Source organism: Sander vitreus, chromosome 20 (assembly GCF_031162955.1).
Source record: "Sander vitreus isolate 19-12246 chromosome 20, sanVit1, whole genome shotgun sequence".
Taxonomy (NCBI): Eukaryota; Metazoa; Chordata; class Actinopteri; order Perciformes; family Percidae; genus Sander; species Sander vitreus.
This window is the reverse complement of record NC_135874.1, coordinates 19,036,418-19,063,842: the sequence shown is the minus strand read 5'-3', so window position 1 is coordinate 19,063,842 and position 27,425 is coordinate 19,036,418. Positions and strand designations below refer to the sequence as shown.

Sequence of the window (27,425 nt, the reverse complement as noted above, 5' to 3'; positions counted from 1 at the left end):
TAGTGCACCTGCAGAGGTAACAGGAAGCTCACCCATTGCCACACATTTCAGCTGATCTTTTGCCAGGAAATGTACAAACAGACATGAATCACTTTCTTTAAGCATTAATCTGTTTTTCCAACCCTTTACAAATTGTTGTCCTGTTTCAGCTTGCCCTCTGATCTACATCAATGGGTTTACAACACCTGGTAAGCATACAGAATCACCTTAGACCTTGCACATGAACTAATCCCTCCAGAGTTTGTTGGCATTAGCTATTATGCTATGCTATAAGAAGGTTTCGCTATTTATATGCTCTCAACACATCTCTTGTTTATATCCCTTTCAGGCTTCAGGATGCTGGAAGCGTTCAATATCACAGACCGAACATTCGCTGGCATAAACGGTGTGTCCATGGAGACGGGCTCTTTCAACAGCTACATTGCCTATAGGCTGCACAAGGATTCCTTCCTAAACCAGCCCACCAAGTAAGAGACTACATTGTATTTTTATGTGTCAAACAGAGGGAGTGTGAGTCTCACTATGTGCATTTTCCCAGCCTATTGGACTTATCTCCTGTGAACTATAATCATGCCCAGCCCACGGCCATTATTTATAATGATGTTCAATAGCCTCTGTAGTCATAGGGGTTTCCCCAGTGCCCTTTGGCAATGAGCCCACAGCACTATTTGTTGCTGCTTGTGGAATATAAGGTGCTAGCAGCAACAACAAAACCTGGTCATAGAATTATAAAATTCCTGGACCAGGCCCTCCTCCCACCAATGTCATGCTGGGAGCAAACTAATCACCCCTGAGTCAAGAGCTTTATCCCTTTATCTGGCCTCAATTAATTGGTGTAAGGCAATTTTAGAACGGAAGAAGTATCCAAATGTCTTCAGCATACTTAGTTAATATGTTTATAATGATGCATACTTTGTGTGCCTGGGCACAGCCATTGCCATAATGTGCACAAATGGAAACACTTCGAACTGCAGTAAAGGAGAGGGGACAGAAAATACTTTCAATATGTGGGCAATTTCTGCAAGGCCAGGGGAAAAACTGGCAATCATTTACAGGTTCTGTAGCTGATGTGACAGACAGAATGGGTGCTGTATCATTGTAGCAAGACTAAATGGTCTTGGTATTCATTTCTAACATTGATATCCTGACTGCTAGTGTGATGAGGGCACAGCTCTGACTCATGACTCATCACAATGTATGTTTTTAACGCTAACAGGGAGATCCATCCAGAGGGTCTTCCCCCATCCTACACCATCATCCTGCTTTTCCGCTTGCTGCCCGACACAGGCTCTGAACCCTTTGATATCTGGCAGATTGCAGACAAAAACAACAACCCTGAGGTCGGGGTCACCGTCAACCGTAAGCCTCACATCCTCTTGTGGCCCTCAGCTGGAGGGGGAAGCTGCTGTACCTTACCCAACATACACACAGCTGTAAACTCATTATTAACAACGTAGGCTGCTTTCTTTCTCTCTGTTACCTAATTTACAGGCAGCCAAAACTAATTCATCTTTGTCAGATACGATAGGTGGTAAATAAGGCATGGAAGCATTGAAGTAAATATAACCACTGCCCTGAATTACATTCTGATTTTGGATTTGGCTCGACCTTTTTATTCTCTAATAGAACGCCTTAATTTTTAAATAAGTATCTCTTACAAATGTGCGCTTACACACGTGGTAAATGCTAGCAAACAATTACGGGCATGGACCTAATCCCTTCTAGCCTTCCCTTTATTCCTCTCCGCTCTCTACAACCATGTGTTCTCTATAGTCCTGTCTGTGCTTTGCGTGCCACTGCATCGTAACACACTGTCAGGGATTCATCAAAGGCTCTTCTCTTTTCAGCTTCCAGCAAAACAATCACGTTCTACAACAAGGACACCCGAGGAGAGATCCAGAGAGCCACATTTAATGAGGAGCAAGTGAAGCGGGTTTTCCATGGGAGCTTCCACAAGGTAAACACAATGCATGATTCTGGGCTCACCACATAGTGATATTATTTAAGTCTGGCTTTAATAGGACTGGGAAGCTTTTGTGGTCACCTGTGGGCTGATTATCCTCTTTAGATCCTTTTACATACAGAAGATTGTTTTCATTCTTTTCACTTCCTTTCACATATATTGGTTTTAAATAATTTCATATGTCTCGGTGTGACTTTTATGCTTTATTTAAGTTGGCTGAATTAATGTGATATTGACAAACAGCTAATGCTATGTAGCTGTATCGTGTTCACTGTCAAAAGTTCCCTGCTATCCATCTCAAGAGTGTCAAAGAGGTTTTTGGGCCCCTTTTTTATGATTTGTCATCAAGACTGGAGACTATCCTGGTAGTTGTTAAGTGAATTCCAAACCAGTCTGCCCCTAACCATAGCACCAGTCAGGGGACGGGATCTATTTTAATTTGGGTTTAGCTTGAGTTTGGTTAAGAAATGGCATAAAGCATTTCAAGAATAGAACCGAAAGTCTGCATATTTGTAACTAAATAAGCCGATTATATGGTATTTCTTTAAAGATGTTCTCCAGAGATTTAGTGTAAAGAAAATCAATGCAACTGTGGCCAGAATATCCTGACTTTTAGTCCCTACTATGGGTCAATCTCCAAAAGTACTGGATCCTACATTTCCCATAATGTAACTCAATAGCATATATAGACTTCCCTAAAGTGGTAAACACCCATGACTTTCACACTCCACGTCCAGTTTGTAACTGAGGCTTTCTGTTACAGTATACAGTACATTTGAAGTTTCAAGCCCAGTCTGACATAACCCTGATAACATCAGGGTTATGTTTTTAGACTTGACAAAGAGCCTCCAAAGCCACAGAAGACATTACATAGCTGTTTTCACAGGCTGAGTAGCACTGACCAGGACGAGTACAATGAACTTTACAAGTTAAATTGGTGGAGTGTCCCTTTAAACTTGTTGCTGAAGCTCTAATAATAAAGGGGATTAGACTGTACAGATGGATTAAGGACACTTAGTAGTTGTGGTCACATGAATAGCACGCATTGTAAGCAATGGATTAAAAGGTTAAATACAGATGTTTTTAACTGTCCCGGTGATACATTTTCTTGACTCTGAAATGAATCCATGCCATCAGCGGCTCTGTCTTTCATGAAATAAATTAAGATTAATCTCCCTTTGGGAAGTATTTATTACTACTACTATTATAACTACTCTTAAAAAAAACAGTCAAAACCTTCATCTAACTTGAAGTAATCACTTACATTGGTGTTATTTCAGCCTCTGTTTCTTTTCAGTGGTTTAACCACTACATTATGCCCACATTCCAAGCTTACAACTGTAAACAGTATTTCTATAGTATATAGTCCCTTGTGGCCACAGAAAGACTTAAAAAGAGACATCAAATCCCTTTAAATCCAACTCAAAGCAGCAGCGAATATAAAACATCCTCTGTTATGTTCCACTACAGTAGGGTGTAAAGACTAGAACAATGAAGTACAGTATATTTTCATACCAACCTTGAATGACTTAAGATGCTTGATTCATCTCTGGAAAAACGACTGGCTGCAATGTGCTAAAAGTCATGTCCAATTGCATTTGACTTTGTTCCCGAGGACATGTACCAGGGTCTTATCTGACATCAAAGTTTGACCACTTCCTGATATTACAAAGTAATAGGAACAGATGCGAGCGATATATTGGCTCCCAGATCACATCTTTTCAGTTTGACCATTTAGCATCTACACACTAATTGTAGGGTAACTTCATGAATGAATGGGACCCTGGAAAATGTTGGGTCAGGAAGTAGATGTAAATGACATCACTGCTGGTCTAGTTGGACAGCAGCCTGTGTGTATGTGTGTGTGTGTGTGTGTGTGTGTGTGTGTGTGTGTGTGTGTGTGTGTGTGTGTTCTCTAGTCTGTGGCCATGGTGGAGACTGTAGTCTGAATGTACACAGGGTGGCTAGTTTGTGGTGCAGTAGTTGTTGTTCCATGAGCTGGCGAGTCTGCAGCGGTCTACCTAGCTGCTTATTTACTGGTCTGCTGAATAAGTGCCATTGCCGAACAGCTGTACTGGTGTGTGTTTACATGTTGTCTGTGGTTTCCCAACACTTTGTCCGTGGCTATTACAGAGTGACCTTTGTAATAAAGTGTGTGTTTGTCTGTGCTGAAACCATAGTGACCAATGATGATGGTTGTCACAAATAGCAGTTGGGCTTAATTGTCCATGTGTGAAGATAAACAAAACAAAACCCAATACACTCCCATGTTGACCTTTGAGTTTTGGGCTAAAGAAGTAAAGCTTCAAATAATTTAATTGTTAATTAATTTACAGATTATTTTCTTCATTAATTAATTAAATAATTATTCCATCTATAAAATGTCAGCAAATGGTAAAAATAAATGCCTGTCACATGTTCCCAAAGATCGTAGTGACGTCTTCAAATGCCTTGTTTTGTCCGTCCAACAGTCCAAAATGCAAAGATATTCAGTGCATTATGATATAAGACTAAGAAACAGGAAAATATTTACATGTGAGAAGTTGGGACCTGTGAAATGTTGCCATTTTGCTTAAAAGCTTACTTAAATCAATCCGCAATCAAATTATTGCCAATTCATTTTCTGTCAATCACAAATCCATTTACTGTCAATCGCGTAATCTATTAATCTACGTATCGTTTCAGCTCCAACTACCAACCATTCCAGTACATCTTCATATAGTACTAGCAGTACAAGCGTTTGTTTGATACTGCATATTCGCTGCCTTTAATCATGGCTTTTCCTGGCAGTTAATTTTTACAGAATTTTGACACAAACCTCAAGTCCAAATTTGATTTCATTAAGAATTTGTGTCACTTGAACTGCAGTTTATGTATTTGTCAAGTGTTAAATGCACTTTATGTCCTTTCATGCCACAGTGCTGGGTCAAAGAGTGCTTGCAGATTTTGGCTTTCCTCCTCAGGCTAGTTAATAAAGAGTAACCCGGGCTGGAGAGGTCGTGGTCTACCTCTAATAGAACATGTGGGAAAGCTCTCAGAGATGACTATAGCAGATGCTAGTCACTCACTAGCCCACTAGGGAATCCCCTCCCACACTCGAAGGGTGGGAGCCTGGTGAGGGAACCTCCCTGTTAACTGAAGTGAAGAAGACATTTTCCACAAGCCATAGTCATGTCTTCAGAGTTACATTGGTAGATGTATGAGTGTGTATGTTGCTGTAGTCACTGATTAGTGGTCTTTAGTATGCCTCCATGCTAAAAAAAAAATACACCAACCTTACTGTTCTTTAAAAAGTCTTGAACTCAATCCTTCAAACTTTCCTTTCAGGGACTCTGTTGGGAAGGCTGTGCCAATATACGCATACCCTCATTAAGACAGAGAGGGAGGCTTTTGCCAAATTGTCCACTGACTGCACTCATTGTACTCTTCATTTGTGACGACTTTCTTTGAGACACAAAGACGTCTTCTTTCTGTGAGCAGGACAAGTAGACATACTGAACGTAAAAAACACACAAGGAATACAGGAAATTATATATTAACGTCTCTTACCAAAGAAATTCACAGTGCCTTGTGCCAGATCAGCTTCACATCTAGAATGATACAATGAAAATAATCAGCCCAACTGGGGATTTCATGATCAGTCACAGCACTGTTTGCATCTATTATGATCATGTATTTCCCTTCATGCTCAATAAAAGCTAACTTAATGATGTATTTTTTTATAGAGAAGACTCACACCTAATTATTAGTGCATGCATGGAATTAAGGTTCAGGATTATGGAAACGAAGGAACAGTCAGGACAGAGCCAAGAACAATAAGATGTAATCTGATAGCAATCATGGAAATATGTGTATTGAAGCGGGGGATGGTGTTAGTCTGAAATCTTACCATATGGACTCTGACTGAGTATTGACACAGTGAAGCACAGTGAAATCTTAATAATTGATGAATGAAAACTGTTCATCTGTCAACACTTTGCTGCAGTAGGACTGGATCACTTAGCACCAAATACCATCAACTGAGGGAAGCAGTGGTCACTAGAAAGCTAGTTTTTCTGTGGCCTTATTTTCCAGTAACTACTGTGTTTTTATTGTGTTTACTCATTGGTCAGTGAGGTAATATATACATGCTCATTATTTGCCATCCCAGTATATCATCTAAAGCTGTTTTGGTAAGCCCTCAGGAGCATCATGGTATAATATATCCATGCCAGGACCCTGGGATAAACGACACCCCTCTCTCTTTGTGGTCCACCAGATAGTTTGTTCTGTTGCCAAGGAAGTCAACTGTAATTTTGTGATTGGTTGCCAACAACTATGGCCTAGTCTGTGGTTGGTATGGTTTTGTAGAAAGAAATGGTAGCTTGCTTTTCCTGACATAAAGAAAGCTTGTCTGACTGTTGAGCAGGGGAAAATTTGCAACAGTGAGGGGAAAGTATGGAAAGTGTAGGACGTTTGATGGCATACCGCAAATGATATTGCTTCAAGATGTGGAGCAGCGTTCTCAGGAAACTTCGAAATCTGGCACTTTATCATTCAGTGTTGTTATACAATCACTGACTACAGCTTTAAAGCTGCATAGTAATGCCAACTGTTGTATATTTCCTTTTTTATGGTCCATTCATCTGTTGAGGCATCAAACAGCAGTCCCATGCCAAATCAGTAACCACTCTGGGGTAATATCAGAATCTATAATTAACATGGTTCTGCAAAGACTAAACACTTCATTCCACAATTATGTGGAATACAGTATCAGCATCTTTAAGAGCTTTAGACAATATGGTTTAAAAAGGTTCAATGAAGTTCTTCCTGGCTTTATGGTTGCACTTTCTCTTTAAATTTCCCTTCTCTTTAAAGGGGTAATCATGCCCTTTTAAAATACAAATGAATGCCAAACCTAGCTTTTCAAAAGCTCCAGTGTTCTTAGTACTCTTTGCCAAGTAATTGTGTTGCAACAAAGCTGGCAACTGTGAAGTATTGAGAAGACAAGAACGTTTTGTTAATTGTGCCCTCTCTCCATCCTCTCCCTCCTGCAGCTCCACATCAGCATCTCTCCAGAGAAAGTCAAGCTCAACCTGGACTGCCAGGAGGTGGCAGAGAAGCCCATCAAGGAGGCCAACAACATCACACTGGACGGCTATGAAGTTCTTGGCAAGTTGGCCAAGTCTGGAGGTGGAAAGAGGCAATCCGCGACAGTAAGTGAAAAAAAGAAACTTATGAAAAATGCAAAATGCTTGGAAAAGCACATTTGGAAGAATATCCAACAACTTTCGAAAGAATGAATATCCAAATCCACTTGTGACGTAGATGCACAATTAAGTTTTAACTGCTCCCAGTGACTGCTGGGAAGCATGAAAGCCTCCATCTTTCTATTTCTCTGAGGGACTGATGTTGTTCTGTTTTCAACAATGTGCATTTTTATCAAGAATGGGAGCCATTTGTAACACCCCTCTTCTGTTGTGTAGTTCCAGCTCCAGATGTTTGATATTATCTGCAGCTTGAGCTGGATCAGCCGAGACAGATGCTGCGACCTGCCCGCCACAGTAAGAAAAAGTGTCATTATAGAATCATATTACAACAAACTTAAGTCAAAGGGCCATCTGTAGATTTCTTTCATGTTTTGATGTACTTGTAGGTCTAATTGCATTTTTAGCTGAAAAGACCATGAATAATGTTGGTTCTTAGAATCAAAAGTAGTCCAGTAGTCCATATATATATATATATATATATATAGTGTATACATGCATATCTTCTCAGATGTTTACGTATGCTGGTATGTAGTCATTAGGCTAAATGCAAGGCTGATAACGAGATTGCAGTTTAAAAATAGAGTGCCTCAGCTGAACTGAATTGAACCTTGCATCCTGTCTGTGTAATTGTGCTAATCGGACTGTTGCCAGTACGATCTCCCAATTACATGAAAACAAGTGCTCCTTTAGACCATGGAGCAGACAGTAAATCACTTTTATTTTGATTCAGTACGATAAATACCAGACACATGCACATTTATCCAATTAAGAGTAATTCATATATAATCTGCATCAGATAATAATACATCACGTCAATGATTGCAGTGTTATATAACTCATTATGTCAAAGGCTCATTTCCGAAAATGTGGACAAAGTTCGCAGCTGTCAGTGAGCATCTGGACTTGAAGCCCCACGCTGACTGCGTGAACCACTGTTCCATCATGACCTTTACTGGGTTTCTAAACTTCTTCTTAAATTCCAAGTGAAGTCAAAACCGCAGTTTGCCAGGATGCTGTCACAAAATTACAGCAAGGATTTTCTCTTTTACGCCTTTCTGATTTTTGATTCTGATTGCCAAGACATGGTCCCAATTATCAGTGGGTGGGTGTGAAATGTATGTGTGCATTTATGTTTATGCTTTTCTAATTTCTTCATTTTCTGTCTTCCTTTTCAGAGAGATGAGGCCAAGTGTCCATCCCTTCCCCACTCTTGCACATGCACACAGGACAGCATTGGCCCTCAGGGGCCTCCTGGACCTTCGGTAAAGACATTCCTGCGATCATTGTTCCTTGTCTGCTGTCCTCTATCTTCACCTCCTCCATCTCTGTCTGTTTTAATAATGATGATGATAATGCCATACGTTTCTCTGCTAGTGTTACAATGACTATGCAGCTATAATGAGCTAGGTGAAATTTGCCTGCTATACAGTTTGAACTTCAGTAGACTGAGGATGTCCTTCGCATCAGAAATGGTATTTTGTTTTTCGTCAGAAAGAGCAGATGAGGATGAGACCAGTAGCATGCAAAGAAATGTGGGCTCAGGAAGAAGTGTCAAAAGATAAATGCCTGTTGGAAAAACAACAGTGAAAAAAGTATTAAGGAGACGTCTGGAATATGTGTGCATGGTAACTTCACTAAGCCCCTCTGTGGATTTGGTAGGACGACTTGGGGTTTTAGGGATTTTAGAATCTGCTCCTGTTGTTACGCTCACTCTCTGTTTGTGGCTCCTTGCTTTTCCAGGGCAGCCCAGGTTCTAAAGGACCACGAGGAGATAGAGGACAAACCGGAAACTCTGTGAGTACCGCCTTACATCACTAAGCACATCTCATTTTACAGGCTTTGAATTTGTAACTTAATAAATTGAACCAGTTCATAGCCAATGAAGCTTGCTGACATGATCAATAATGCTAAATCCACACGCTTCTCACTGCCATTGTTCTTCAGAAGCTATTACTGCTACAGCCTTACGTTGGCTTACACCATCAGGCAAAGCAAAATGCACACATCTGACTTTGGTAATTGACTGTAGCCTATATTTTTCATCAACTTGATTTAAAGGGGGTCTTTGTCAAGTACCCATTTCCACTGTTGATGTTGGTTTTGTGCAATAAAAAGTCTGATTAGCGTTGTTCTTTTGTAAGAACGTGGCTATGAAACAAATTTGCTTTTTGTCCTGGTAATGCTGTAGGGTCCAATGGGTCCACGCGGTGAGTCAGGACCCCCAGGCTCAATGGGACCACCGGGTCCACAGGGCCCTAACGGACTGTCTTTGCCTGGAGAACCTGTAAGTTAACCTACACTACAAAAGTCCAGCCAGGGAAGAGATAGTTACGAATTTGTGGGATATGGAGTTTAATGTGTATGACAGACACCATCACAAATGATTAGAGCTCATGCTGACAGAAAAGTGCAGTTTGTGTGTCTTTGGTGCAGATCCACCAGTGTGTGGGATTTACAGCTGTCAAAAAAGTCAAAACACATTACACTCCCATCTACCTCTATCCAGCTAGTCTGCTATTTTATTTTCTTACCTGCAGATGTTCTTGTCAAATCACAGACTAAAAAGGATAAAACAAAGGCTAAAGCTTTGTGTAAAACTCTCTTTTTTTTCCTCCTCCACCTTCAGGGTCGCCAAGGACCAAAGGGAGATTCTGGAGACCAGGGCCTTCCTGGCTTGCAAGTAAGTACTCCCCCTCTCATTTTGTGGTTCATGAACAGGAAACAGGAGACTACCCGTAGAGAGCAGCGTTGCTACTGGAGCCTGGATTCGGTCCACATGCTGAGATTGAAACCACACTCAGAGTGGGAGGTTTACCATGCCATCCTCAGGGAGACACACACTCTCGAATCAGCCTCTTGATTGACAAACAGTAGAAGGCCAGTGATGCAGTTAAATTATTATGGAGCGCAGAGTAGACTCCTGTTACCAAAGGGGAAATAGGGAATGGAACATGTTCTTCCCCAGCCTTGTAATTGAAGACGATCGTGACCTGGTAAAGACTTGTGAGTGTGTCTGAAGTTTGAGCAATTGACTTACAGTAGATGTCATTCTGTGGACGTGTTGGATGGAAATGAAAGTCAAATAAAACCAGACTTACCATTACCATAACATTCAGAGTTCAAAGTTCTTTGGGGTTATTGACATCACTGCTCCATCAAGTCAGAAGCAGATTAAAATTTCAGCTTAAACTGATTATACAATACAGGGGATCTTTGAGTGGGCTGGCATTACATGGCCATTTCTTGGCTGAGCAAGCGTTCATCCAGCTGAGGTAATTCAGCCAACTCCTACCATTCAACTGGAGAGGTGCAAGTCCTGTTCTTATGATCTTCACATTGTCTTTACACAATAAAGCTTATTACTGCATAACAGCACTGTCTATTCAGATTTCTGGTACAAGAGGGAATGTTCCAGTTTTTAGTAACAAGAAGATATATTATCTTTGGCTAAAGAACTGGGAAACTGCAGGATTTTAGTCTGTAAATTCTAGTTCAACAGATGCATTAGGGAGCTGTATAAATGTGTTGTTCCTGAGCATTAGCATTTGATGAAGTGTATCTGCTTTTTTTTCCCAGGGTCCTCCTGGACAACGTGGTCCTCTGGGCCCCGTTGGACCAAGCGGAGCGCGGGTAAGGTCTACCTCCAGGCGTGCTTAGTATAAACACACTGTTTAAAGCCTACAAATGGATCCAAGACTTAGTTAAGCACATGTTTTGAATGTGATCACCCACTTAGCTCAGCGTGTACAGAAGTAACTGGCATGTAGGTTTTGCAGTCGTACTGCATGTTCTCACTTGCATTAGCCAAAATAATTGAGCCATTAACTTATAAATAAAAGACAAACTCAAGGCTGAAACCAATATAAAGTCATGACACTGATGTATTGCATATGGGTCTCCAGTGTGTTGTAACCCATGTGTATGTTGTTTCTACATAGGGGCCACCAGGAAAGGAGGGACCATCTGGACCCAGAGGCCCATCAGGGCCCATGGTGAGTGTGTGTGTGTGTGTGTGTGTGTGTGTGTGTGTGTGTGTGTGTGTGTGTGTGTGTGTGTGTGTGTGTGTGTGTGTGTGTGTGTGTTTGTTTCTGTGTCTTTGTGTTTTGCAGAAACAAACAAAATAAATATTCCTTGGAGCGTGCCTTCTTTCCTGATATATCTGCAACAATTACTCCTCTGGCTCCACAGATGCACTCTGCTGGAACAGCAAATTAAAAAAAGCAGATTGTAGTCTGTAAGCCCCTCCACTGTTACGAGGATGGTGCATGCCTCTCATTTTCTTCTTCTGTGGTTTGGGGAGGTCTGAATCTACTTAATTCAGCCATCATGCCAATAGGCAACATGCCAGTATATAATTTACACGCACTATACCATCCTGAGTGCTCCAAGACCCATTAGCAGTGCCTGGTGGTGGATGTGTGTGTGTGCGCGTGTGTGTGTGCGTGCGTGCGTGCATGCGCGTGCGTGCGCATGCGTGTGTGTCATACCCGGTTGGCCGTTGGTCATGTGTGTGTTTCCATCTCCTCTTTAGTGTTCTTGGCAGCTGGTGACACACGCCCCTCCCACTGCATTTGTCAAAGCATAGATCTCAACGTAAAGCTTGTTATACAACTGTTAACAGGGGGCAGAAGTTAAACGTTGCAATTATGTTTACTGTGCAGTACTTAAATAAAAAAAATCTCTTTCTGTGTTCTTTTCTTTTCAGGGAAGCCCTGGAAATCCAGGTGTACCAGGAATGACTGGAAAACCAGGGAAACAAGGAGACACAGGAAACCCAGTATGTACTGAATACCAAGACACAAATAATGGTCACATAGCAATGTTTAGGAGAGGGCGAGAACAAGGTTGTTGCTTGTTCTAACACTGTTCTTCTCGTTAACAGGGGACTGTTGGTCCTAAAGGAGAGAAAGGAGAGAGAGTATGTATTATGTTTTATGAAATGACCATATACCAATTATAATACATCACCAATGAGAAAAGCAATGCCATCTCTTCATGAAAATGTCTTTGTTTCCCAGGGAGACTTTGCGTCCCAGAACATGATGCGCTCCATTGCCAGACAAGTTTGTGAACAGCTTGTAAACAGTGAGCGAAATATTTCTTGATTTTAAATGGAATTTTTAAGCTGTTAAAGCAAAAATCAAATCAGATCCAACTGATTTTGTTCTTCTCTTGCAGGTCAGATGAGCAGAGTTGACATGATGCTCAACCAGATTCCTTCTGGTTATCGTAGCAACACTCCAGGGCCAGCCGGTCCTCCCGGCCCTCCTGGCAACCAGGGATCCCGCGGAGAGCCTGGACAAACTGGTCGAACTGGTTTCCCTGGAAACCCAGGTTTACCTGGAAGTCCAGGAGAAAGAGGTAATTTCTCTCTCATCTTAAAGTGCTCATATTATGGTTTTTGGCTTTTTCCCTTTATTTTATTGTGTTATATATCTTTTTTGTGCATGTTATAGGTTTACAAAGTGAAAAAGCCCAAAGTCCACCCCAAAGGGACTTACCATCTCCAACAAAAAACACTGTTCACAAACTGCTCCAAACAGCTCTATTCTACTCCCTACTTCCGTGACAAACGTGCATCACTTTGTAACACACGTTATAATGCTCGCCTAGCTGCAAGCCCTCATACTGTGCTTCTGACTGGCTGGTAGTCCTTACCTAGGTACTGTGCATGTGCAACTCCCAACAAAGATGGAACAGAAGTGAGATGCCTCACTCTGTAGCTAAAACAGAGAGCTCAACACACAGGGTGAAAAGAGGAGCTGCAGCAATGTGCAGTACAACAAAAAATATGGGTTTTTTTTCTGAAAATTAAACCATGTAAACCTATTCTGATATCACCTCTAAATACAATTATGAACCTGAAAATGAGCATAATATGAGCACTTTAAAAACATTTAAATTAGTTTAAGTTTTGGTAGTGTTACAAAGCAGCAAGCAGGGAAATAATAAGCAAATGGTGAGCAATGATTTAATGAAGGTCATGGTGATATTGACTGTAGACTGTAAGGTTGGTCCAATATTAGTGGAATAACAATGTAACTGAATTACCTTGTGTATATTATTCAATCCTGAATCTCCTTTTCTATTCAATTCCAGATATTGGTGATTTTTCAGAAAACATGCTTTATTAGTGTGAAAGTGATTTTTCCTCTTTTCTGTGGTTTATGTAGGTTTGGCAGGAGAGAAGGGAGAGAGAGGATCTCCAGGAACTGGCATCAGAGGACAAAGAGGTCCAAATGGGCCCCCAGGTAATACAGACGGTTCTCAATTTCTTGGTTATAAATAACCCATTTTTATCAACTCTCCAATCACAATGAGGCAAGGAACACAAGCGACCACATTTTGTGTTGAACATTGTTCTGCAGACAGTCTGCTGGTCTCCCACTGTTCTCTTACAACGTTATGGTTACACTAAAACACAGTTTCAGTGAGTTCTTTTTACCTTTTGTGGACCTTTCGAGGACACAGTACTCCCGTTGGGTCAATTAAAATGACGCATTCTAACCAGAGGCCAGAATTTACCTACAGTATTTATGTCTCAGGCACCTTCGGTTGGGCAGCTGCAATGCATAAATTCTTTGGAGGGACCCCAAACATATTCACCTTTTATAAGGATTTATGTCTCATGTATATTGAGCTTCTCCAAACACTGTGCACATGTGAAATATCATAGAGTAGATGAAAGGTATTTATGTTCATCATTAAGGAGAGAATTTCTGTCTGGAGTTTAGACAATCTTCAGTCCGTCTTCAGACATGGTCATGATGCATTTTTATAAACAATTGCCGTAGCCTTTCCTCAGTTGCAATTGATATCCAATGTTTTCTCTAAAAAGCTCACGATTATAGAAGATTCTCTTCTAGGAACCTTCTATTGATGTCGACCCCACACCACCAAACACTGATATGTCTGTTTCTATGAATGAAGTGAGAAACAACCAGTGGGAGGAAGTACACACTGATGACTCACTTTTGTGTGTGTGTGTGTGTGTGTGTGTGTGTGTGTGTGTGTGTGTGTGTGTGTGTGTGTGTGTGTGTGTGTGTGTGCGTGCGTGTGTGCATGTGTGTGTGCATGTGTGTGTGCTTGCATGTATGTGAGAATATGATTGTTGTACAATGAGCTTTCTTCGGTGGCTTCATTGACAACACATGGGCTCACTTAAGTGAGTAAGAGAAAAAGAGAGAGGGGGAAAATTCCATCCTGAGTTTTTACAGTCTAGACAGACGGGGCTGGAGGGGGGGGGGGGTAACTCCACACAGACTTTTTTTTTTCTTGGTCAAGCTTTTTAATTGAGCCATTGAAAATTTCAAATTACAGAGCTGCAGCCCCGTGTTACCCCTATCATTTCCACTGAAGATTTACGGGTGATGTCAGTGGGTTTTTGTGCTGAGCTCCAGAGAATTTTCAAACTGGCCTTCTTCACCTCCTCTCCCATTTGCAGGGCCACCAGGAGAGTCAAGAACGGGACCCCCAGGAGCCTCTGGCTCCCCTGGGCCTCGTGGCCCACCAGGGCGCCAGGGTACTCCAGGTGTGAGGGGACCATCAGGACCCCCTGGATATTGCGACTCCTCTCAGTGTGTTGGCATTCCTTACAATGGACAAGGATACACAGGTACACTCAACACTGTCTAGGTCCTGCATGGTAGTACATTACATAAAAGACTAAGTGTATGCAGACTAATTTATTTGCAACTCAGTGCACTACTTCTTTCTTTGATAATATATGGAGATATGAATGTAAGTGTTCCGGAGTAGTGATTTTTGAACAGAAAGCTGTTATACAGTACCTTATTTACATAAAAAGTTCAACTGAGCATTTGCGGAGCCCCACCCGCGCAGTGTAAAATGATAACAGAGGCAGATTTACCATCACAATTCTTAGTCATTTTTGAAACAATAGGTCTTTTATTTCAGACAGATGTAGACAAAAGAAGGTTTCTCATTTGTAGCCCGAGACCATTGATTTTTCTGACTGACAGATCTGCCATGTTTAGTTTACGCTGCTACTAGTGTTGCAAACTCTTTTCCAATGAAAGTAGCTAGCACTAGCTCCAAAAGTCGCTAAAAGTCGCCAGATGAGGTTGAACGGTTTCGGTGACGTCATCAGGTACAATTTGTATAAAGCTTAGTAGCTGTGTTGGCTGACTGCCTGCTGCTCGCGGCGCAAGCGCATGCATGGAAAGGAATATATACAATACAATATGTCCCGCTTTTTAGAAATAAAATCGCCAAGAGGGTTTGAAAAGTCACTAAATCTAGTGAGAAAGTTGCCAAGTTGGCAACACTATTTGCTACTGTAAACTAGATTAAAACAATCTCTTTGGGGAGGGGTTTGTGAATGTTCAGTAAGGAGCCACTCTATTTCAATACTTCCATACATTTGATGTACAATTTTAAAACTGGCATGTAAAGCATTCTAGCTAATGATGACTTACATTAAATCAAAAAAGATGCTTATAACTTTGTTCCACAGAGTAAACTCACACCCTCTTTAACTGTTTGCAGGTTTGGCATAGTAAACCTTCTAAGTCAACTGTGCCGCTTACACTTTGAAGTCCTGTTTCTGAGATGTTTGCCCATTTGCTATGGGGCATGTAAGGATAATCACCATGGACATAATTATTGAACACTAAACACAAAAAACAGAACGGTGCAGACTGGCACTAACATCATCTCACAGCTACAAGCTACAGTGATGGCAACCTGCTGGCCTGTTTGCATCTTGAACCATAAACCGTTGGGGGAAAAAAACAAAAACAGAGACTGAGCATTTCTACGAAGGAAGGAGCATGTACAAATACCACCCAAAACAACTACTAACAAAGAGGATTTCATAACTGAAAGTAATGTTAATCTAGAGGTGATATGTGTAAATAAAACTAATTGTTTGTGCCTTGTAAATGATTGTATGAACCAGGACATTTCTCTAAAAATCAAGTTAACATCTGTATTGAGCTTGTGCCACATAACCCTCTGCTTACTTACCACCAGCATAACCTATTTTCACGACGCCTAACGTGACTTAGACAGCTCTAGCATGTTCCATTTGTACTTTTAATCTTAATGTTCTTTGTGTACGTCGGCCAAATCAGTGCTAAATGTAGCTCCCCTGCCATTTCCATGTGTTCTTTGTAGTATGAGCTGGTTATTTTACTACGTCTTATTATCCAAAAGCTTGATGGATTTCATTGTAAATGTCATCACCGCATTTGCAACAGGTTTTTTTATTTAGGTTTTATGGTACTTTATAAGAAGCTCTAGTTTGACACAAGGTATTTGTTTGAAATTCCAAAGTGCAATATAATTTAAATTGTGCATGTGAAAAGTTGTAGAAGAAATCCTTTTTTTTGATTGGCCGTCCCAAATATTTTTCTAGCCAACCACTTCCAGCCTGCACCTGAGGTAGAGTCTATACCTGTGGAGCCAGCTGGAGAGTCTGAGGCAATACAATCATCCGGTTACTCACGAATCCAACGAGGAAAGAGATCGCTACCACAAGACAATACAGAAACAATAGCATCATAGCTACAATAAGGAGTCCTCAGATAGTGTAATATTGAAATAACTTCCATGATCACATGTGTGACGATGAAGTGGTTCTTGTACAAAACTATTACTTATATGGGTTTGATACCCCCGGCTATATTGAACATATATTTTTTTGACATGAGAAAGTTTAGCAAGATGAATACAAATTTACATGTTCGTTCACTACAAACCTGTGTGCTTGCTAAGTGTTCCCTTTAAGTGTCTGCTTGTAATATAACTGCAAGTGTTTATCGGACTCCAATGTGTAATGCACTAATCATGTGAAAACCAGCAGAAAGTATGTCGAAGAAAGTACAGTGTGTACTGTATATTTTTAAACACTTTCAGACTATCCATGTTGTTTTTGTCAAACTTCAGTATGTAAGGCTGTTTCAGATACTCCCAACGGTTAAAAAATAAGGACAATTAATTTGATCTCCAAAGATTTGTTCGTTGTGATGTTTTGTTAGGCCTTTAAACCAAATGATAATCTGATTCATTGTAACAAACCAAACTTTTTTTTAATTTTAATTTAGTTTTGTTACCAAAGGTGGAATTGCATGTTTGTGTTGTATATTTACCTAGGATTTCTAAGTCAGAATATAGTTGTTGTTTTCTATCAATGCAGTTTGGATTTGGTTGCAAGACTATGGACATAGAATTGCTTTGCTTTTTTTAACTGCACATTTTGTGAATTCCACACAGCCTTATTTTCTTATTTATTTCTGAAACAGAAGAGGCATTTTTCAATAAAACTACTGAAAATGTAGCATTTGTTTCAGCTTTCCAGTCATTTTGTCTCTTGTTGTTAATTCTTCAAACAGAACTCTCTTCTCACAGTATCTCTCACAGTAACATTGCCTGACACAACTCACAACCATCTTCCTTTTCACACTAAACGCCTCCAGACGAAACAGAGTTTATTTGATCTTGAGTGACAAAACTGTTTCTTCCAAACATCAGGGCTAGAGAAATATGCTTTGAAGTTTAAACCTTGATTCATTTTGACAGCTAAAAATATTTTTGTGCCATCCACAATGTCTATGTCAGGGCAACAAGAAGAGTAAGGAGTGAGTGTGAATAGAAACATTTCCAACATGTGAGCTGCTTCACAGTCTTTTACATGTTGGCTTTCATCCTATCAGGCTGTAGTGATTTTGCATAGACTTCCATGAGTAAGCAATGCGAATAAGATTGGGCAGACACCAGCTGGAAAAACTCACAGATTTCCACCCATTAAGCATATCTAATGAGAGATGTATGAGGTAAGGAACCACTCACGCCATTTCTGTTTATTGTCATGAAAGGAAACCATGTCTGAGGAGTAATTCTGCACAAATACCAGAGATAAGGATGGTGTGCGGTGATGTATTAAGGTCAAGATCGCCCCCACAAGAAGACATGATAGAATTCCTCCATGGAAATCCTTTATTTCGTTACTCTTATTTGCACAAGCAATTTATGAAGCACCTCAAATAGATTTGTATTGAAGTTTATATTTCATGAGAGTGGGGCAGTATTGCATATACGCAATACTGCAATACGTATGAGTGTCTGAACAGCTGGTACATGTTAGGCGTAATGGAGAGGGAGGTGAGTGTGCTCAAGCATTTCACATACAGAAAGAAAGGAGATTACAGGAGAATAAATGTAGAAAACTGCCATTTGAATCTCCCTTTAGCAGTACACGGTCATATAGTCTATGGGTCTAGAAAGCTGTTCCACAGATTTTTTATAAAGCCAATACTTACCTCACAGCACGCTCTCAGACATTCTGGCCTTGTTGAAATATGTTCACACCTGTTATTAGTGATACGCTGTTCATATTATTTAACATCAGACTCTGATTTAGATTTTAACATCATTCTAGGACACTGTCCGAGACAGCGCTGTAGCCTTTAAGTTCCCTTTTTTCACACCACGACCAATCATATCGTGTTCCCCTCTAAACTCACATAAAATAGACTGTCTTCAGTGATGCCTGATACCATCCTCACCATAACCCTGTCTGGTTTCTGTCTGCTGATTTCTTTGAGTTTATTGACAATCCAGCATGCATCTGTGTTCACTTTGTGGCAAGAGTTTCAAGTGGGCTGGTCCAGAGTCTGCGGTTGTAACAGATTTGAACTAACCTGTTTTATCTCCGGTTGTCTGCTCGCAAACACCAGACAAAGTGTCTCTACCACAGCAGTTGGTCAGACTATTGGTGGCATTATTTAGCATTTAATTCCAAAATTAAGGCTTCAACCTGCATTTATTGTTTTTTTTTGACTACTCATGAGCAGCGGAAACAAACTGTTAACACAACACAGACATATTGTTCCCTTATGAAGTTGATATGGCGATATAAGTATCCAGCAGGCAAAAAGCAAGATTAGCATTTACTTGGGAGTCATGTGTCTGGATCCCTGGCAAACACAAGGTAAAAATGTACACAGTATTTAGTTTCAGTCTCCATGAACTCCTCAGGGAATAATTTGTTTTTTTAGCTGCTAAATAATCCACTATGTTCACCAGCTAGTTGCTAACTGTGTCTGCTGGCTGTTTAGTGCTAGACATGTAGCATACAGTGGGTTTATCGGAGATATTTCTGCTAAAAACTAGTACAGTTGCAAGCCTGAAAACCAAAACAATGAGCTTAAAGATGCTAAAATGCTTTATACAGAGCTTAGGGGAACTGAGCTGGTTGATAATACTCTTTGGATATATCACTTCAAGCTTTAACATTACACATATTTGATGTATTGTTTATATAAAAATATCGATTAGTGCAGCTATAAAGACTTATTTTAATTTCCCCTAATCAGATACAGGTCGTGAATGTGCAGACAAACTCTTTTATAACTGAATGCTCAGGCTCTTCACCAGTCAAAAAGTCAGATGTGGGAACTCTTCCCATAGTGTCAATAAATGTAATGTGGGATAGGATGATGAAACTTTAATATTTTTGTATATAAGTTCATGTTTTACATCATTTCTTAAAAAGGTTTGATGTACTGTTATAAAAGGCCAGACTCAAACTGTACTCTCTTTTCACACAGTTTCAGTATATCACACGGCAAACTCATATCAAGCATGTGATGTGACATCAGCGTTGGCACATCAAACCGCAGCCTGAGGTTCAAAGAAAGCAAAACTCACCATGGCAATTCATACGTTTTTGATTTACTGTGGAGCTGCGTGAATAAGTAAAAGTTTAAAGAACACTGCAACATTTTAAATTTTTTGTAATGAATAATTTCATGATATTCATCGAGCAGCCTAAGTTTACGGTGACTTTCTGCATAATGTTTTATAAAAATTCAGCACCATAATAGAATGGAACCATGCATGGGCATTGTGCAGCAGATGAGATGATTTAGCCTTGTATTGAAAAGTAAGCAGAAGTGATTGAAAAGTAGAAGTGGGATGAATTATGGAGATCACATGCAGTGGAACACAAACACATGGAAAGTTTTCCCATTTTTCATAAAAACATGTAGCTCTACTCGTAATGTAACCTGCTGTACAGTAAATATATTACTGGAAAAGGCATTTCCTGCAGAAAATGCTTGTAAATGCTGAAAAGCTAAATTGAAAGCTAAATTTGATTGATGGCATAATTGCGTAAGAAGAAGGTGATGTAGTAAGAATAGTTAGAAAAGTGGGAATGGTTTAACTTAATATGAATTTCATCAAAAGTGATAAAAAAAAGTCATAGTATTGTATGTCGAAAAAAAGTCATAGAATAGTATGTTGAAAAGAGTGATAAAAACGTCACAGTATAGTATGTTGAAAAAAGTGAAAAAAGAGATAAAAACTCATAGTATAGTATGTCAAGAAAGTCATAGAATAGCATGTCGAAAAAAGTGATAAAAAAAGTCACAGTATAGTATGTCGAAAAAGTCAAAAAAGTGATAAGTCATAGTATAGTATGTTGAAAAAGTAAAAAAAAGATAAAAAGTCATAGTATAGTATGTCGAAAAAGTCATAGAATAGTATGTCAAAAAAATAGATAAAAAAGTCACAGTATAGTATGTTGAAAAAGTCATAGAATAGTATGTTGAAAAAAGTGATGAAAAAGTCACAGTATAGTATGTCGAAAAAGTCAAAAAAGTGATAAGTCATAGTATAGTATGTCGAAAAAGTGATAAAAAAAAACATAGTATAGTATGTTGAAAAAGTCAAGAAAAGATAAAAAAGTCATAGTATAGCATGTTGAAACAGTCATAGTATAGTATGTCGAAAAAAGTGACAAAAAAGTCATAATATAGCATGAAGAAAAACTCATATTATAGTATGTTACAAAAAAGTGATAATGAATTCACAGTATAGTATGTCGAAAAAAGTGATAAAAGTATCATGGTATAGCATGTCGAAAAAAATGATCAAAAATTCGTAGTACAGTATGTCGAAAATGTCGTAGCATAGTAGTTGAAAGAAGTGATAAAAAGCGATAGTATAGTATGTCAAAAAAGTGAAAAAAGTCATAGTATAGCATGTCGAAAAAAGTCATTGTATAGTATGTCAAAAAAGGTGATAAAAAATCATAGTAAGGTATGTCGAAAAATGATGAAAAAATCATAGTATAGTATGTCGACGAAGCAAAAAAAGTTATTGTGTAGCATGTCAAAAAAGTCATATTATAGTATGTCGAAAAAAGTGATAAAAAGCGATAGCATAGTATGTCGAAAAAAATAAAAAAAAGTCTTAGTATATATAGTATGTCGAAAAAAAGGTATAGAATAGTATGTCGAAAAAAGAGATAAAAAAGTCACAGTATAGTATGTTGAAAAAGTCATAGAATAGTATGTTGAAAAAAGTGATGAAAAAGTCACAGTATTGCATGTCAAAAAAGTCCACAATTTGATAAAAAAAAAAAGTCATAGTATAGTGTGTCGAAAAACTCATATTATAGTATGTTAAAAAAAGTGATAATAAATTCACAGTATAGTATGTCGAAAAAAGTGATAAAAAGAGATTAGTATGTCGAAAAAAGTGATAAAAGTATCATGGTATAGCATGTCGAAAAAAATGATAAAAAATTCATAGTACAGAATGTCAAAAAAGTCATAGTATAGTAGTATGTTGAAAGAAGTGATAAAAAGCGATAGTATAGTATGTTAAAAAAAGTGAAAAAAGTCATAGTATAGCATGTCGAAAAAGTCATAGTGTAGTAGTATGTTGAAAGAAGTGATAAAAAGCGATGGTATAGTAAGTAAAAAAAAAAGTGAAAAAGTCATAGTATAGCATGTCAAAAAAGTCATAGTATAGTATGTCAAAAAAAGAGATAAAAAAGTCACAGTATAGTATGTTGAAAAAGTCAGAATAGTATGTCAAAAAAAGTGATGAAAAAGTCACAGTATAGTATGTCGAAAAAGTCAAAAAAAGTGATAAAAAAATCATAGTATAGTATGTCGAAAAAAGTGATAAAAAAGTCATAGCATAGTATTTCGAAAAAAGTCATAGCATAGTATGTCAAAAAAGCCATAGAATAGTATGTCAAAAAAAGAGATAAAAAAAGTCACAGTATAGTATGTCGAGAAAGTCAAAAAAGTGATAAAAAAATCATAGTATAGTACGTCGAAAAAGTCAAGAAAAGATAAAAAAGTCATAGTATTGTATGTCGAAAAAAAGTGATGAAAAAGTCAGTATAGCATGTTGAAACAGTCATAGTATATTATGTCGAAAAAAGGGATAGAAATGTCATAGTATAGCATGTCGAAAAAGTCCAAAATTTTATAAAAAAGTCTTAGTATAGTATGTCGAAAAAAGTGATAAAAAAAGTAATAGCATAGCATGTTAAAAAACTCATAGTATGTTAAAAAAGTGATAATAAATTTACAGTATAGTATGTCGAAAAAAGTGATGAAAAGAGATTAGTATGTCGAAAAAAGTGATAAAAGTATCATGGTATAGACCCTTTGCACGTGATGTCACGCTCCACTCGCGCAAACTATTAACACCATGATGGACGGCAGAAGAGCTATGCTGTAGACCAGTGGTTCCCAACCTTTTTTCCTTGGCGCCCCCCCTACTTATGTCTAAGAAAAGCTGAGCCCCCCCCGAAACCGAAGTTGAGGTAACTCTCGAGATACAGCCTTACTTTCTTTTTTGATACAGAGCAGTTATCAGCACTTTTACGTTTCTCCGCCATGTTTTATTCATAAAATAGTGATGCCGTGGTGGCAGGAAAAATGAGGATGATAGCAGCTAGCAGCTGACCTGATGACAGCAAGGGTCACAGGTTAAGAGGTCACAGAGGTTTGGCCTAAGAGAGATTATAGTAAGTGCTCTATGTCACTTAGGAATGCAGTTTGATTGATGACTGTCAGGTCAAGGGGTCACGACCTGTCAACATTTTGAATGATGGTCGACAGGTGTTTCTGATGCAATATCGTTCTATTGACAGTACAGGCCAGAGGCTGGAAATGACGTCTAGAGAAAGGGTTATGAGAGGAAATACATAGATGATGGTTTGAATGTATTAAATTAAATATCTAAGTATTTGATACATTTAAATGCCTCATATAACTGAGAGAACTAGAAATGGTGAATGTTTAAGACACAGTTAACCAATGAGAGAAGGAAGGGAGAGGATTGTTATTGCATTCAACATCTTTTAGTAATATAGGAATGAGCCACAAACAAAAAATATTAAAGCTATTAAACTATTTAAGCTGTTATCATTATTATATGAAATGGAACAACTTAATAACTAATAACTTAGCTCAAATCAGGCATTAAATATTTTTTTAAATGTTGATGGTCTGTCTGTCTGTCTGTGCATGCATCGCTCCGACCCGTATGTCTGGCTCACAGTGTCCTCTGCCCTCCTGCACCCTCAGCTGCTCCGTACTCATCTGGCAGTGCCTGCTTCCTTCTGGCCCCGGGGATTGGTGTTCACACCCCTTTTTCCCACCACGCCTCTTTTTCCCACGCCCAAACCACGCCCCTGGAAATTGCGTTTTCAATTCAGATGAGCGAACAAATGAGAATGAAGGAGACAGGAAATAGATGTGACTACTTTCATTGAATTTTGAGTGATTTATTCAGCTTAGTCATACTTTTCTTGTTTACGATCAAAATAACTGCCGTATGAAATATAATTTTCATCTATACACACACTCCTACAACTTTCCTGTGCTTGTGTGTCATTATACACATGAAACACACACACACACACACACACACACACACACACACACACACACACACACACACACACACACACACACACACACAGAGACACAGTTCATGTTGTCATGTTGCCACTTGTCCATGTGAACCACCAATGTTCGTACACACATACATATGAATTTGAATTGATGAATACATAACTTATTTTGTATCATTTTAATGTAACTAGCATATCCACATTGACTTAAAAGATTGGATGTGTTTAATGTGGTGAAAGATGTCAATTTAAAAAAGATAACGTAGGAGCAAGTATTTTAGCTAATTATATGAAATATACAAATGTTAAAAGATATGTGCTTGTGACATTGTTTGTATTAATACAGCTGTTAAAATTATATTTTATTGATGTACACAATGCTTATAATAGTTGTAAAAAAATGTAAGATAAGATTCAACTTTGCACCCTGTCCCAAATTTGTTTCTTTGTAAAACGCCAACATTAAAAGTAAGTAGTACTAGCCTGCATTTTACTCTGGTCTCATGTTATCTGCATTTCAACCTGAGCTCAATTATTTATAATAATAATAAATTATACAACACAATATGCAACTGACAACTTTGTCTTAATATTTGATGGCCTGTTCAGAGAATGACCGACAAATTATATATCACTTAAGAGCAGAAACTAAGAATTAAGAATTAACTGAAAAGATCCTGAAGGGGGTTGAAACGACAACTATGATTACATCAAAAACTCTGACTCAAACAAGGTTCTTGTTATTTACTAGAAAAGAGAGGATTTAAGAAAACTATAAGAGATAGTTAAAAAAAGAAAAAGATATAGGAAGCTTGTCCCTCCAAGCGAACTGCTATTTTATTTATGAATTGGTATATCCAAATGTGATATTGTTCTATTTCTATTATTGTTATACAATGTTCTGTTAATTTTGTCTTTTTTCTATCTACAACATCTATCAATGTTGGAAGATCTCTCTTGGAGTAGACTAGTTTCTCCCTTTGAAAGAGCAAGGGCCTCGAGCTTGCAGTTGTCAGCTAAGGTCAAAGGTGAACCTCTGCCCTGCAGCACTTACACACACAAACACACACACACACACACACACACACACACACACACACACACACACACACACACACACACACACACACACACAAACACACAGTTGTTTTATTTTCTGTTTTTCTGTTTCCTAGTCCCATTTTTCAGTCTTAAGTACTTAATACAAGAAACAAATTAACAGTTAATCATGCAACATTAGTTAGTTGCAAGGATGTATAATACAAATTACTGCAATGATTATCTCTCTCCTATATTGAGTAGTCAGGTCAGTCTTTGCCTAAACACCTTTATCCTTTGTACAAATTGACATTAATGTAACTTTAAATAAAAAACCCATACTACTACTTTATGAGAAATGTCCAAATAGTTATGAGACAAACTGCAGATTCTAGTTTTAGTGATATATAATTCAGACCTGGGTAGCTTAAGTTGACTGACATTCGATAAAATTACCAACCAGTTGTTGATGTAATGCACAAGGCAACAGGCAACTTTCCCTTCTGTGACATGCTGCCAGAGTGATATAGAGCCAGTGGACGGGTTGTCTTTAATTTTCACTGTTTATGTTAAGTGTAGACGGTGGTTCGCATTCTTAACAGACCCAGGGTCATAAGCATCAGTTCTGCTGTATGAAACGAGCTGCTGTCATGCAAGCCAGAGGATGGCGCCTATAGGTAACAGTTGCCGCAACTAAGGTCAAAGATCAACCTCTGCTCTACATACATGTATGTTGTTTTATTTTCTGTTTTTCTGTTTCCTAGTCCCATTTTTTTGTCTTAAGTACTTAATACAAGAAACAAATTAACAGTTAATTATGCAACATTAGTTAGTTGCAAGGATGTATAATACAAATTACTGCAATGATTATCTCTCTCCTACATTGAGTAGTCAGGTCGGTCTTTACTTAAACACCTTTATGCTATGTACAACTTGACATGAATCCGTAACAACTACGTTTTAACCAGCTTTATCTTATTATCTTGTATGAACTTTTAGAAATAGTATCATATCATATATGCTGCATGAAAACGAACTGCGAGCCATAGCAGACATACGGTTCAAAATCTGGGCCAAAAGTCTGAAACTGAAAAAAACTGATCTGAAACTGAAAAACAGATCTGAAACTGTAAAAAAAAAAGATTTGAAGCTGTAAAAAAAATAAGTTTTGAATCTGAAAACATGAAATGTGGAACTGAAAACAAATATAAAAGTGAAAAATGAAAATTAATAATTTATTCAAAATAATTCCAGAATTTAATCTAAATTGTATTCAAACTGAAAGAAAAAATGGTACACTTATTTTTAGTTTGAATACATGGTTTTATTTTTCAAGTTTTAGACCAAAACTTAAATTTTCAATTTCAAGCTTTAGTTTTTCAAATTAACAAAACATTTGGCCCTGATTTAGCTCCACAGGCAACTAACTGCAGACCTGTCAGCATCGTAGAGGACTCGGGTCTTAAAGACTACGGTTGGCATGCTCTGACCCGTCTCATTGCCGTCGAGGGGGACAGTAGTTTTCACGCATACACAGCCTGTACGACACAGAGATAAATTCCAATCAACTATGTTGACATGGCAATAAAGTTTTGAATTGAATTGAGAAAGCAGGCCAACTGGAACTGCTGCAAGGTGCTGCAAACTGTCTCATTAACCGGTGATCACTGGACGTCAGTGTGTAATTAAAATTATTTGGGAGTTACTAAACACTATATTGATTTTGGTAAGGATAGGGATTTTTAGTTTTTTAGTTAGGTACTTGGAGGAATTGTGCAATAATTTTCTTTTGTTTACAGTAAATAAATAATAAGTTTGTTGTATAACAAATACAAATCTTAAAGTAAAGTTCAAAAAGTAACTTTCTTTGCATTCATTTTATTCCCAATGAAGATACACTGGTAAGAATTGCTTTCCATTGTTATGTACTTAAAAACTGTTCTGAAATGCAAAATAATAGAATTTTAATCATGTGATAAAATATGCAATTAATCGCGATTAACTATAGAAATTCAGCGATTAATCGCAATTAAAAAATGAATCGTTTGACAGCCCTAAAAAAAAAGTGCTAAAAAAGTTATTGCATAGCATGTCGAAAATGTCATATTAAAGTATGTTGAAAAAAAAAGTGATAAAGAAGTCACAGTATAATGTGACGAAAAAAGTGATAAAAAGAGATAGTATAGTATGTCGAAAAAAGTGATGAAAATGTCATAATATAGCATGTCAAAAAAGTCATAGTACAATAGGTGTTAAAAAATCGTAATATCGTATGTCGAACAAAGTGATGAAAAATCTTAGTATAGTATGTCGACGAAGCAAAAAAGTAATAAAAAAGTCATAGTATAGCATGTCGAAAAACTCATATTATTGTATGTTGAAAAAAGTGACAAAAAGCAATAGCGTTGTATGTCGAAAAAAAAGATTAAAAATAAAAGCCATTGTACAGTAAGTCGGTAAAAAAAGTGATAAAAAAGTAATAGTATAG

At 38.2% G+C, this 27,425-nt stretch overlaps 1 protein-coding gene across 4 annotated transcripts in view; it reads left to right on the top strand.

Moving 5' to 3' along the window:
* col12a1a (collagen, type XII, alpha 1a) overlaps positions 1-17,512 on the top strand; it is a 56,521-nt gene extending 39,009 nt beyond the window's left edge. For 3 of the 4 annotated variants that reach the window (XM_078276956.1, XM_078276955.1, XM_078276958.1), the window contains 19 exons: positions 150-188; positions 329-467; positions 1,217-1,359; positions 1,848-1,957; positions 7,000-7,158; positions 7,429-7,506; positions 8,388-8,474; positions 8,953-9,006; positions 9,401-9,496; positions 9,839-9,892; positions 10,789-10,842; positions 11,151-11,204; positions 11,918-11,989; positions 12,095-12,130; positions 12,231-12,297; positions 12,391-12,573; positions 13,386-13,463; positions 14,657-14,827; positions 16,592-17,512. In XM_078276956.1, the coding sequence (XP_078133082.1) occupies positions 150-188; positions 329-467; positions 1,217-1,359; positions 1,848-1,957; positions 7,000-7,158; positions 7,429-7,506; positions 8,388-8,474; positions 8,953-9,006; positions 9,401-9,496; positions 9,839-9,892; positions 10,789-10,842; positions 11,151-11,204; positions 11,918-11,989; positions 12,095-12,130; positions 12,231-12,297; positions 12,391-12,573; positions 13,386-13,463; positions 14,657-14,827; positions 16,592-16,740 (1,823 nt within the window). In that variant the 3' untranslated portion in view covers positions 16,741-17,512. Of the gene's footprint in view, positions 1-149; positions 189-328; positions 468-1,216; positions 1,360-1,847; positions 1,958-6,999; positions 7,159-7,428; positions 7,507-8,387; positions 8,475-8,952; positions 9,007-9,400; positions 9,497-9,838; positions 9,893-10,788; positions 10,843-11,150; positions 11,205-11,917; positions 11,990-12,094; positions 12,131-12,230; positions 12,298-12,390; positions 12,574-13,385; positions 13,464-14,656; positions 14,828-15,720 lie in introns of all 4 variants that reach the window. The other variant, XM_078276957.1, reaches the window with a different exon arrangement.
* The last annotated feature ends 9,913 nt before the right edge of the window (positions 17,513-27,425 follow it).